Source organism: Phalangium opilio, unplaced genomic scaffold (genome assembly GCF_054372755.1).
Source record: "Phalangium opilio isolate 3A_F unplaced genomic scaffold, DU_Popi_V2 ptg000032l_1, whole genome shotgun sequence".
In the NCBI taxonomy this organism is placed as follows: domain Eukaryota; kingdom Metazoa; phylum Arthropoda; class Arachnida; order Opiliones; family Phalangiidae; genus Phalangium; species Phalangium opilio.
Window position 1 is genome coordinate 6,563,069 of NW_028324159.1, and position 13,674 is coordinate 6,576,742.

The window sequence follows — 13,674 nt, forward strand, 5'->3', positions numbered from 1 at the left end:
AGAGTGACTTTCTTCACTCTTTCGTGATTACTTGGGGCGTAAGGGGTTGACGTTAATATAGGTCTTGGGATAGTTCCTTCCGTTGAGGGATTATAATATTATTTTTTCTTGGAATGACGTTTCAAACGATAAGAGTAGTATATAAATAACAGTTCTGGATAAGGGAATATGGGGATTGTTTTTAAATTTTGCCGCTTCACAATACGGTAGAGGCCGCCAAAGGTAGTACGGAGGGTCCGTACACAATTCGACGAGGGGGATTGGATTCTTACCGTTTCAGAGTACGGAGAAAACCGAATTAATTCTGGATAGGGGAAAATGGGGAATGTTTTTAAATTATGCCGCTTCATAGTACGGTAGAGGCCGCCAAAGGTTACTGTTTTTCTACTACAAATTTGTCATAGCGTTGGTGTTGGGTAAAAAACTGAAGAAGTACAGTCAAAACAAAACTGGAGACTTCAGTTACGGTTTTAATATCCATTAAAAGCACTCAAAACGGTGTATCCCTCCCTCTAGGCGCCTGGTAGGGGGATGACACTGAGCTAAGAGCAAAGTAGTCCATACAAGAGCGCGACCAGAGGGAGGGATACACCGTCTACACCCCCTCTACCGCTAGTCCCGTTACTAGTCTATAGCCTTAGACCGTTGTTGGGTGATGTACAACCTTAGCACATTGGAAAGCACACGGACTAATGCAAAATGATTATTGCCTTGTTTGAGAATGATAAAATAAAGGGACTAGATAAAATTCATCCCCTCTCACCTTTAGAGAAAACGATGTATAGACATGGAGACCGGGGAGTTCTCGCTAGCGAGCATATATCATTATTATTAAATTGGGCATGAAATTGTTTTTCACCATCAGCTATCAGCTTCATTTTTTGAAGCCAGCTGTTGATGTTTTCTGGGAGAGGACACAAAAAGAAACTTTCGAAGAATTGTCGGGAAAAGAACTTGTAGTAGCTGGAGATGGAAGGATGGACAGTCCAGGGCATTCCGCCATGTTTTGCACGTACACTTTGGCAGATACTGAATCAAAGAAAATCAAAGCTATATCCAACAAAGACGTTCGACACGCTGAAGGGAAAAGCCCGAACATGGAGCTCCTGGCTTTCAAAGGTGCTTCCAAAGAGGTTCTGGAGCTTGGCGCCCAACACAATGTCAAAGTGCTGGAAGTCGTCACAGATGCTCATTCAGCAATTTCAGCTGAGCTAAGTTAGTTTGAAGCACGACGTTAACGTTTGGCGATTTTAGAATGCATGGTATATTTATGAAAAAACATTTATTTGCGACTATTCGTAGGGAAGGAAGATTCTTGTTTGCCAGGTGTAAAACACTCGTGGGACACGTGGCATGGTGGCAAAATAATATTAAAGAGATTGAACGAAGTAAATATGTTTCCATTTTTAAATCTCTTGTCACACCCTTTATCAAGTGAATGAAACAGAACGTGTTTCATGTAGATTGGACTGAAATCTAAAGAACATAGAGATTTATGTCACTGGGCTCCTCTACTACGTAATCATTTCTGGTGGTGCTCCAAAAATTGTCAAGGACAGGTCTTCACTATGAAGGTATTGTGCTATGATTACCTTGAATGAATCTTGAAGAACAGGTGGTCATTTGAAATCCAATTATTTATAGAGTTTGTGGTTGACTTGTCTCCACCATGTTATCAACGAGCATGAGTGGCACTTGGAGATAGGCATGTTCAATCATTGCGACCATGAACCTTTAACTGAAGAGCAGCTGGAAAAACACCCCTGGTTACAAGCCAACTCTCCCACTTTCTTAAAATTAAGAAGCGAAGTTATGAGGAAGTACCTCTTGAAAAATATGGGATACTTCACAAACTTTAGGTATGCGTGAGTACATAGAGAGATGAACTGTACCACCATTCATCACGCGAAAATCTTGTTTGTTACAGGCTTTCTCGAAAGTTACCACAGTCTAATTCTAATGTATGCCCCAAAAAGAATCGCTTTTGGGTATGTCTAACTTTGTTTCCATCGTAATCACATAGTAATTTTTGTCTGTGATGTAGCTACTGGGGCTACCAAATAAGGATTAAATTAGCCGCCATAGACCACAACAAGCACTGTGGAAGGCCTCGGGCTTATAGACAAGATGGACAGCCAAAGTAAAATTTCATTAATATACTTATTATAGCCTATGTGTTTGTGAAATAAGCATAACGGTCATAAATGTGTGGATTCCAGAGATACACGTGCCTACAGTAAACGAACGAAGGCGTGGTACATTGTGCCAATATATGAGAAGAAAAAATATTCATATATTCCGGAATTAATGCGGATCATTTTCGAACAGAGGGAAAACTTCAAGGTAAAAATAAAATCTATTCTTTTTCAGCTATAAATTTATTATGATTTCTAGGGGTCATTGAAACAAAAAGTACCACTGGATGCTGATCACCCGTTAAGGATTGCCAAAACCAGAGGAATGGTAGAAGCCCCTTCAAAGGAGGAATTAAGAGAGAAACAGATATCTCGATTTTAAATAATAAGTAATAACTAAATTTCTTGGGAAATGACCGCAAAGCGACCCCCCACCACCCTAATAACTCGTAAGTCATAGGAAGGGAAATTTGCGGTCATCGTGCACTGTCAGTCCTTGAAGGGAAATGAAATCACTTTTCTAATGTCAAAAATAAACTTCAGCAATATACGAAATAAGAGGTTTCGACAGTTGGAATGCTGAGGAATCAACGCTTATTAGGCTTGGGATCCTAGACATAAGAGACCCAACAAAGGCTTGGGATCCTAGACATAAGAGACCCAACAAAGGCTTGGGATCCTAGACATAAGAGACCCAACAAAGGCTTGGGATCCTAGACATAAGACACCTGAAAAATCCATCACCACCCTCTTCTTTGGACCAACGTTAGTCGTCCTCATCACCAACGGGTAGGTAAGATGGTGCCTGCATGACACAATCACTGCTATTTAGTATCAGCTCTGGCTTGATATTGATGGCCTGAAACTGACGAAACAGTTTGTTGATGGTCCTTGCAGGTCTTGAGCTAGGGACCTTGTAATGGATGCAGCGAGATGGCGTCATTTGGCATTAGTGACCTTTCATCCCGCATATACCCGCTTAGTCGGTATCAGTTAGGGGCGGCATGGTTTGGGCTGACTTGGCGGTATACCGGTGTCTCCTTGGGCACTTAGATGGACAACACATCCCCATATGATAAAGGACTTCAACCGTTGAAATAAAAGAGAACCAAAGCACGTAACGTATTATTACTTATTAGACTCTAAACTTGGCCTTAATACATCAGTTCATATTTCTTGTTTTATAACCCTCATACTTTATGACATCGGAGGAGAGGTTCCTCAGTATCACCACCATGAAGGGGCCGGATACCTTCCCGCAATTGGAAGCGCCTGAGGAGTTACCCACATCGGAGGCATCAGCGCGGAAGGACCTGCATACCAATGTACCGTTACCATATCTAGATGAGGAATGTACCGAACGCCCCGGAAGCGGAGTCAACGAAGGAAACATGATGCGCCAGTGTCGAACGAGAAGCCTAAATTCCTGTGCCACAAGCAACCAAGAAAGTCGTTTTGTATCTCAAGCGATACAGGCTCGAGAAGAGACGCTGTAAAGGAGTTTTCCTCCGCGGTCTAACCCGGTTTCTCCTTTCCATTAGTTAGTATGCTGTGGCATAGGGGCTAGCCACCACCCCTCTATGCAATGTAAAGGGACCCACCTGTAAACTAGCCACAGGCTTAGTGTAGAAATCCCTTCATAGACAAAGCCTAGTTATTATTATTAGTCCATCTATATCTATATAAATCAAAGTCCTGACAGACTGATAATCAACGCCCAGCCCAAACCGCTTGCCCTAGAAAGCTGAAACTTTGCAGGAACGTTACTTAAAAGTAGTAGGCGCGTACTAAGAAAGATTTTTCCAATTCGCCGCCATCTTAAAAAATGGCGCCCACAAATGTAAAAACTTCTCCATGCAACAAAGCCCGCGCGTTTCAACCGATTTCACAAATATTTAGTACACTGGCAACCTATAGACGGGCTGAATGGTTTTTCGGGTTCGATTTGTTGCCATCTTTTTAAATGGCGGCCAAAAACTTAAAAACCCTTCTTTATGGAATAATGACCGCGTGAACAGTAATAAAAAATGTCCCGACGGGCTAGCGGGCAACGCTGAGTGCCTTTGCTCCTACGGTGCTACAAAAATATTATTTATCTGTTAAATCTAACCATTCTTTGTATCATTTTGATGGAAGTTCTTATTACACGCGAGCGACGCCGCCAGTAACAGCTAGTCAGAACATATATATCAACCAATTTTTAAATTTAAATTAAATACAAAATTTTACTTCCTAATTTTTACCTACTACTATTTTGTTTAATAATTATATATTTGTTATGCCTAATAGGATTATCGAATGTAACATTTTATATTTCTGTATAATTATCATATTTGAATGTGTTTGGGGAACAAGTAACGGACGCCGCCACGAGGCGTCGTTTTCCGTTTGTGACCTTTGATCCCGAATATACGCGCTTAGTCACTTTTCATTTAGGTGCGGAATGGTTTGGGCTTGTTGGCGGTATACGGGTGTCTCTCACTTAGATGGAAAACTGTTGGAATAAAAGAACTAAATGACGTAAAGTATTATTTATTAATTAATTAATGGACTCTATAGTAGTAAGATGTTTTCTCTGACCCGCTAACTAGCTTTAATGTACGGATTGTACGATTTGGTCTGTTACAGCCTTACTCGGCTCAACAGATGTGATATTAGGCTTAATAGACACCTGCATTTGATAGACGTTGATACTGATTCTTTCTCTCCTCTTTGCTGCAGCTAGTGAGGGTGCACAATATGCATTTGGCAACAGTGGTGGGACGTGACCCCTCCCACAATAATAATGACTATAATTAAAGGGTTCCACATCCACAAGTCGCTTGGTACGGATGAAATGACACTACCTAGCTTAAACTGCACTAGGTGAAAGTAGCGCCATTGTCGCGGAGCAAGATTTTTCCAGTGGAAAGTATATGAAAAGGAATTGCTGACCGACTTCAAAATATATTTCCATTGCATATTTTGAGTTTCTATTTTAGAATCAGATACCGCGGTGAACTTCTTGCAAGGTTTTACAATAATAATAATAATATTGGCTTTTTATTGGAACAATCATTAAGGTGGAGTCCTAATTTACAATGATGTCCTGAGTTAATTTAATAAATAAAAGTAATGGATAATAACTTAGATTAAAAGTTTAGAGCCTGTTTACAGATAATCCCAGCCTCATTGCCTTAATTTCTGTGCCACGTGATTGCTCATGGCATATTTAAAAAGCATTATTGATGTTATTATTTCGTGGTGATTTTCTAGTTCATTCCAACATTTTATGCCTTGAAATTTTACATTCTTGTCTCTAACGCGCAAGTTACAACTTTCAGGGTAGAAGTTATATTTGTCTCCACGTGTTCTTATATTATTATTTCCCTTTGGGAACCAGTTTATTACATATTCTGGGAAGAGACCATTTCTCACTTTAAACATGAAAATTAACAGGTCAAAGTAGTAGTTGTAGTCCGTGGTATTTATATTTGCGACTTCCGTCCCGGAGGAGTATTTTCGAGTATTGGATATAAATGTATGTATATTTTTGAAAGTAATTGGTTTATTTGTTCACTTTGTTTATATATTGGAAACAGTAAGTTGTCCCTTTGATTACGTGTGGCAGAATTGGGCTCAAACATGTTTATTTGCTTTTACAATTATGAAACTAAATTATTCAAACGCAAAGGAGAATCTATTTCTTTTCAATGTCAATAAAGGATCAATGTATTGTATTTGTGGTTTATCATTATAATAAGCACACAGTAAGACCAAGTGTAAGTCACTGAACTAAATTAAATACTTACTAAAATAGGACGAATGCATTTCAATATCGTGGCTATGTAGGATCACATCCGCAAACCAAAATTTTGGAATAAAAAGAGAATAAAACAAGCGTTCAATATAAAACTATTTTACTTTTTTCCCGAGTGACCGAACATTCTCAAATATAATAAGTAAATCTTACACCTTCATTTCAGTTTAGACCATCTAAATAATCAAAAACAAACCACCCTTTCACAGCATGAAGTTAGAATAATAAACAGCCCGCGCCTTCAAACCGTCGTCTGCTCTAAGTCTAAACTGTTAAATGGCAACTTATGTCCAGCACTGGTAGAAAAAAAAGGTCTGATCATAAACCAACCTTAAAAATTAAAGGTGGCAGCACATTCTTGGATTTTTTTGAAGCTGTGCGGACAAGTACAACTCTAGGGGCGAATCGTGAGCAGATTTCCGCTTTAAGTGTTTAGAGATACCCTTCATCAAGGTAGTTTTTGGTAAGATTTGGGGGTTTTATAATACCGTTTACCGAGGTTATGTTTGACACCACTTTGGTGTTTAATAATACCTTTAGAGGAGGTATGGTTTGAAACCAATAAGGTGTTTAATAATACCTTTAGAGGAGGTATGGTTTGAAACCAATAAGCTGTTTATTTATCTCTTTAATCATAGTGCTCTTTCACACTGCTTAGGTGTTTAATAATACCCTCCATGAAAGTGCTTTTTGACACTTATTAGGTGTTTAATATTACCCTCCATCAAGGTGCTCTTTCACACTTATTAGGTGTTTAATATTACCCTCCATCAAGGTGCTCTTTCACACTGCTTAGGTGTTTAAAATTATCCCTATGAAAGTGCTCTTTCACACTTATTATGTGTTTAATATTACCCTCCATCAAGGTGCTCTTTCACACTGCTTAGGTGTTTAAAAATACCATCCATGAAAGTGCTCTTTCACACTGCTTAGGTGTTTAAAAATACCCTCCATGAAAGTGCTTTGTCACACTTATTAGGTGTTTAATATTACCCTCCATCAAGGTGCTCTTTCACACTGCTTAGGTGTTTAATAATACCCTCCATGAAAGTGATTTTTCACACTTATTAGGTGTTTAGTATTACCCTCTATCAAGGTGCTCTTTCACTGGGCTTACACTCTTAAAACCAAAGGTGTGATTTAGCACCTTTTTTCCTAATTTTTATGGGTCCAAAAACAGCACCATTAATGTGGTTAAATAACACCTCTGAAAGCGTTAAATGGCACATTTTCAACACTTTGCATCTTAAAAATATTTTCTACCGACACAATTATTACACCTTATTGAGCTTTATCTTACACCTTTTAAGAACTATATTTTTAAAAGGTGTTCTTAAAGTGTCTGTATGTTCTTCTAATATTCTTTAAATGGTGTGAATTTGGGCTATTGAAGTGTGAAATAGTGCTGAAAAGGAGTATTATAGTGTGATATTGTTGCAGTTTGACACCTTTAACACACCGTGCTACTCTCAAAAACGGTGTTATTTACACTTTTAATTGTATAAGTTAAAGCAAAAGTGTGATTTAGCACCTTTTGTCCTAATTTTGACTGGTTTAAAAACACCATTAATATGGTTAAATAGCACCTCTGAAAGTGTTAAATGACCCATTTTTAACACTTAAGTGTTAAAACCAAAGGTGTGATTTAGCACCTTTTGTCTTAATTGAGACGGGTCCAAAAACAGCACCATTAATATGGCTAAAGAACACCTCTGAAAGCGTTAAGTGGCCCTTTTTCAACACCTTGCATCTGAAAATATTTTCCACCGACACATTTATTAAACCTTATTGAGCCTTTTCATACACCTTTTAAGGACCATATTTATAAAAGGTGTTCTTAAACTGTCTGTATGCTCTTCTAATATTCTTCAAATGGCGTGAATTTGAGCTATTGAAGTATGAAATAGTGTAGAGAAGGTGTATTATATAGTGTGATTTTGTTACAGTTCGACACCTTTAACACACCATGCGACTCTCAAAAAAGGTGTAATTTACACTTTTAACTGTAGAATTAAAACATTCTGAGAGTTAATTCAAAATATCTTGTTTATTAATCATTGAATTTATCTAATGTTTTTTCACTGGTTTACAAGGCTTTGTATCATTTAAATTTAAAATAAATGTTCAATGAAGGTCAGGGTCTTGAACAAAGTTTTAATGTACGCCACATTAAAAATCCAATAGCTACGGTAATATCCTATTGGATAGAATCCCGTTGGATCGAATTCAAATTTCTAAAATTGTAGCCAAATTTAAAACAATTTATAGCCCAAAGAGCGATTTTCTACTGAATGGGAATATTTAAATGGAAGAGCTTTCGACTGAATGGGATGGGTTTACACATATAAAATCATAGCGTTTTCCTTGAGTTGCCGGGCTCCAGTAGCGCAATGGATAAAGTGATTTGGATGATCGAAGAAGTTAAGCAGCATCGAGCGCCGTCAGTACTTGGGAGGGAGATCTCTTAATGGTTAGGTTAGGGTTAGACAATTTCCAAAAATGGAAGTTATTTTCTGAAATTTATTGAAGAATGTTATTGGTGAACACATATTATTTGCTGCAGTATCAAGAAGTTTAATAAGAAAATCAATTTTATTTTTAGGTTAGGTTAGGTTAGGTTAGGTTAGGTTTGGTCAGGTTAGGTTAGGTTAGGTTAGTTTAGGTTAGGTTTGGTTAGGTTAGGTTTGGTTAGGTTAGGTTTGGTTAGGTTTGGTTAGGTCAGGTTAGGTTAGGTTTGGTCAGGTTAGGTTAGGTTAGGTTAGTTTAGGTTAGGTTTGGTTAGGTTAGGTTTGGTTAGGTTAGGTTAGGTTTGGTTAGGTCAGGTTAGGTTAGGTTAGGTTTGGTTTGGTTTGGTTTGGTTTGGTTTGGTTAGGTTAGGTTAGGTTAGGCTAGGTTAGGTTAGGCTAGGTTTGGTTAGGTTAGGTTAGGTTTGGTTTGGTTAGGTTTGGTTAGGTTAGGTTTGGTTAGGTTTGGTTAGGTTTGGTTAGGTTTGGTTAGGTTTGGTTAGGTTAGGTTAGGTTAGGTCAGGGTTGGCAAAAATTGAGTTTTTTTTAAAAAAACAAAAGTTGTGTTTTTTATTGTTTAAAACACGATTTGTTGTTTTGAACTGTTTTTTAAACAAGTAGAAAAAAACAGTAAAAACACAAAAAAAACCTAGTTTTAAACATGTTTAAAATCACTCTAGCAGAACTAATAGCCTATACAGGGTGATTCAGAGATGTATGCGTTCCTTGTAACAGTAGATTCCTTGCAAAATTTGGAGTCGAAATTTCCTGAGCGGTTTTCGTCTAAATCGAACCGTTACAGAGTTACAAGCCCTTAAACTCCGGGCCCATTTGGGCCCTAATACCCCATTCAGACGGTGCGTAAAGTCTTGGTCTAATAAGACATAGCTTGTGTAATACTCTTGTTACTTTAAAAAAAAAACAAACAGATCGTAAAGCGATTTTGGTTAAACGAAATTCAGGTTTTCAGAAGAAACTCGCGATATCTAACAATGCGTCTCACTATCTTTCTCAAGCAAGCAGTGGTTTTAACGCGTCGTCTGAAGAGAGTATTAAACAACAGGTAAATAGTAGTTTAAAATGAGCTATCATCGGTGATTGCCAAATTAAAAAGTTCTTACAAATTCCCATTTTTGCCTCCAAGCTTCCGCTGATAAACAGCTAGAGCTTTTCACTCTCTTCAGACGAAGCAGAAAAAGTACTTCAATACGTCAGAGTTTAAGTTAGGATGAAATTCAGAGGCCATACGTGCAAGCTTTACTTCGGTGTAACAAAAGAATTAAATTGAAGAAAAAAGGTCTTCAACGTCATATTAAAGTAGTTGCTCAAAATGAGCGCCGTTGGCGTTGATGCATGCCTGAGCCCGACGTCTAAAAGACCCTTGCACACTGTTCAGCATTTTCGGATTTGCTCGAATGTTCGCCACAGCATGTTGAATGCGCTCCCAAAGAACGTCTCTTTTTGGCACGGGTGAAAAGTAAACCATGACTTTCACGGTTCCCCACAAGAAAAAATCCAGTGGATTTAAATCTGATGATCGGGTAGGCCACAGCACTGTTCCAGCGCGTCCTATTCATCTTCCTGGATATTGTTCGTTAAGAAATTCCCGAACCACACGACTGTAGTGCGCGGGAGCACCATCCTGCAGGATCCACATGCGTGCTCGGGAAACCAAAGGGACATCTTCCAATAGTAAAGGTAGATCTTGACGAAGAAATTCTAAATACGCTTCACCAGTTAGAAGCGTTGGAAGCAAAAACGCACCAAAAAGATGGTTGCCAACAAGTCCGGCCCAGATATTTATGGATGCTGATGACTTCATTCTCGAGTTAGATGAAGGCTTTCTGCATTCCAGTAGTGCAAATTGTGAAGGTTTATTTTGCCTGTTCTGGAAAGAATGCTTGACTGGAAGTTGGGATCGTTTGCGTCGCGTTGTAATAACCAACGGCTGAAATTAACTCGCTGTGGATAGTCATTTGGTGTTAACTACTGAAATCGCTGGTAATGATAGGCCCTTAGTCCGTTCGATTTAACAAATCTTCAGACGCGGGATTATGGTATACCCGTGAAATGAGCGATTTGTCGGGTGCTTACCGTAGGGTCTTTAATGACGTAGTTCATTATCTCGTCTTCTTGGGGATCACGAACAATACCGGGATCCCTAACGCCGAGGCCACGATTAACCGCGCCTGTTTCCCGTAATCGTCGAAACGATACCAACGTCCTATTAATGATTCTTTCCATGGATGAAGCGCATTTTCCCAGAACGGGCATAATAAACCTACACAATTTGCACTACTGGAGTGCAGAAAAACCTCATCTAACCGGAAAGGGAAGTCTTCAGCATCAGTTTTCCATAAATGTCTGGGCCGGTCTTGTTGGCAGCCACCATAATTGGACCGTTTATGTTTCCCCCACGTCTAACTGGTGAAGCGTATTTAGAATTTCTTCGTCAGTTGGAAGATGTCCCTTTGACTACCCGAGCACGCATATGGATCCTGCAGGATGGTACTCCCGAGCACGCATATGGATCCTGCAGGATGGTACTCCCGAGCACGCATATGGATCCTGCAGGATGGTACTCCCGAGCACGCATATGGATCCTGCAGGATGGTACTACAGTCGTGCGGTTCGGGAATTTCTTAACGAACAATATCCAGGAAGATGGATAGGACGAGCTGGACCAGTGCTGTGGCCTCCCCGTTCTCCAGTTCCCAAGATTTAAATCCACTGGATTTATTCTTGTGGGGAACCACGAAAGCCATGATTCATCTGTGCCAACAAGAGACGTCCTTTGGAGCGAATTCAACATTAATTTTTTTCAATTTAATTCTTTTGTTACACCGAAATAAAGAAACTTCAAAAAAATTATCGTTTTTTATTGAAAGTAAAGCTTGCACGTTTGGCCTCTTAATTTCATCCTAACAAATAGCATATCGACTTAAACTCTGACGAATTGAAGAACTTTTTATGCTTCGTCTGAAGAGGGTGAAAAGCTCTAGCTGTCTATCAGCGGTAGCTAGGAGGCAAAAATGTGAATTTGTAAGAACTTCTTAATTTGGCAATCACTGATGATAGCTCATTTTAAACTACTCTTTACCTCTTGTTTAATACCCTCTTCAGACGACGCGTTAAACCCTCTACTCTCTTGAGAAAGATACTGAGACGCATTGTTAGATATCGCGAGTTTCTTCTGAAAACCTGAATTTCTTTTAACCAAAATCGCTTTACGATCTGTTTACGTTTTTTTGTTTTCAAAAGTAACAAGAGTATTACACAAGCTATGTCTTATTAGACCAAGATTTTACGCACCGTCTGAAGGGGGTATTTGGGCCCAAATGGGCCCGGAGTTTAAGGGCTTGTAACTCAGTAACGGTTCGATTTAGACCAAAACCGCTCAGGAAATTTCGACTCCAAAATTTGCAAGGAATCTACTGTTAAAAGGAACGCATACATCTCTGAATCACCCTATATTTTACATCGCGGCTCTCCATTTAAGCCACTACTCCCGCTAGCGCAAGGCGCTTATTTTCACAGCCTGCTTGATTGAACAAAATGGTCTTGGTTTGGACCAAGACAGAAAAAACAAACGATGAGAGTGACGTTTATCAATTGACTGAAGATCCGATATTGCGATTTTTCTTTATTTATATTAATTTATTCCTTAATCACAATTTAATTCAATCAACTTATTTAATTGTTAATCGATTTATTCCCTCCAAATTAATTGAAAAATAACATATTTGAGCTTTTTCAAGAACAAATTAGATTTTCCGAAATTATTTTAAGATATTAATTATTTTGAAGAGAGTGCGTGTTAAGGATCAATACAGAATATGTGAAATATACTACTGACTTTTTAAAAAGAGCAAGAGCTCCTTAAATTTAGAATTTCAAGGTGTAAGAAACTGTCCGTGTGGAATTAGAACCAGGGACCACTTGAACCCAAAGCCAGTATCATACAGCTTGACCAACGGACCACGAACACGTATTGAGAAGAAAAACTCGAAAAGACGAAATCAAGAGCTCCTAAAATTTAGAATTTGAAGTTGTAAGAAAGGGTCCTTGCCAGGGTTGGCAAAAATGTAGTAAAAAAGTTGTGTTTTTATTGTTTAAAACACGATTTAAAATTAGATTTTCCTAAAACATTTTATCAAGAAATTAATTATTTAAAAGGGAGTACGTGTTGAGGGATCAATTTTGAATATTCGAAATGTTCTACTGACTGTTTAAAAAGAGCAAAAGATATTTTCAAAACGAAAATGTAATTTTTTAATAGCGCATACAAAATGAGGGTGATGGGTAAAATTGTTCATTTAACCCCAAATGTCCAAATGCTTGATTTCTTTTTTGGCCACTATTAAGGAATTTTCGCTTCCAAACTGCAGAGTCTCTTGGTCAGAACTCATACATTTGAAACTTCACCACCCCTTTCTACTTTGTAGGCGCTTCATGTTTTCCGTATACGGATTAAGCGTATTAATTTTAGCTCTGTCAAGGGCCTGCCTTTAAATATTACGCGTAATCACTTTAGAACAGTAAAATGTACCAACAGTGTAGAAAAACGTTGTTCCTTTACCTTAGGTAGAAGACAAAATAAGTTATTCTTAATCAAATTATTGAATATCAGTCTTCAATACAGATTGGTAACGGATAAATCAACTGGTAGGGTTTCCAAACAATTAAACACTCATATGAAACAGTCAAATTATTGCAAGGTTTTGACTGAAGCTTATTATTTCTATTAGTATTCTATTATTTTTGCTCATTTTCAAATAAATTCCTCTCCATAAAAAACATGTTTTAAATTGTTTGTTTAAAACGTTTTAAACAAATTAATGTTTTTTTTTCATGGCTGTTTAAAACAAGTTTTAAACCATTATTCTATTATTTTCGCTCATTTTCAAATAAATTCCTCTCCATAAAAAACATGTTTTAAATTGATTGTTTAAAACGTTTTAAACAAATTTATGTTTTTTTTCATGGCTGTTTAAAACAAGTTTTAAACCAAAGTTTAAAACAATTTGTTTAAAACTTGCCAACCCTGGGTTAGGTTAGGTTAGGTTAGTAATATTTTATAAATCATTTAACAATGTTACGCCTTTTCCAAAATATTGAAATTTAGCTTCATTGACTTCTCAAATAATATGCCTTTTCCAAAACATTACTGTTATGTTAGGTTTGGTTTGGTTTGGTTAGGTTAGGTTAGGTTAGTAATATTTTATAATTCATTTAA

At 37.9% G+C, this 13,674-nt stretch overlaps 2 protein-coding genes across 5 annotated transcripts; both read left to right on the top strand.

Moving 5' to 3' along the window:
• The first annotated feature begins 842 nt into the window (after positions 1 to 842).
• Positions 843 to 1,869, top strand: LOC149685509 (uncharacterized). Its single transcript, XM_089871041.1, has 4 exons — positions 843 to 1,215; positions 1,303 to 1,388; positions 1,464 to 1,574; positions 1,645 to 1,869. The coding sequence occupies exons 1-4, from the start codon at positions 843 to 845 to the stop codon at positions 1,867 to 1,869; spliced, it is 795 nt and encodes a 264-aa protein (XP_089727167.1).
• A 60-nt stretch (positions 1,870 to 1,929) lies between these two features.
• LOC149685510 (uncharacterized) lies at positions 1,930 to 4,660 on the top strand. 4 transcript variants are annotated; one of them, XM_089870943.1, is made up of 6 exons: positions 1,930 to 1,988; positions 2,045 to 2,140; positions 2,220 to 2,343; positions 2,395 to 2,524; positions 2,679 to 2,924; positions 3,033 to 4,660. In XM_089870943.1, exons 1-4 carry the CDS (start codon positions 1,960 to 1,962, stop codon positions 2,515 to 2,517), a joined length of 372 nt encoding a protein of 123 aa, XP_089727069.1. In that variant the 5' UTR covers positions 1,930 to 1,959; the 3' UTR covers positions 2,518 to 2,524; positions 2,679 to 2,924; positions 3,033 to 4,660. The 4 variants fall into 4 exon arrangements, with proteins under 4 accessions (XP_089727069.1, XP_089727070.1, XP_089727072.1 ...); XM_089870944.1 differs by having other exon boundaries at positions 2,395 to 2,584; positions 3,033 to 4,654; XM_089870946.1 differs by having other exon boundaries at positions 2,590 to 2,924; positions 3,033 to 4,654.
• Positions 4,661 to 13,674: the final 9,014 nt, after the last annotated feature.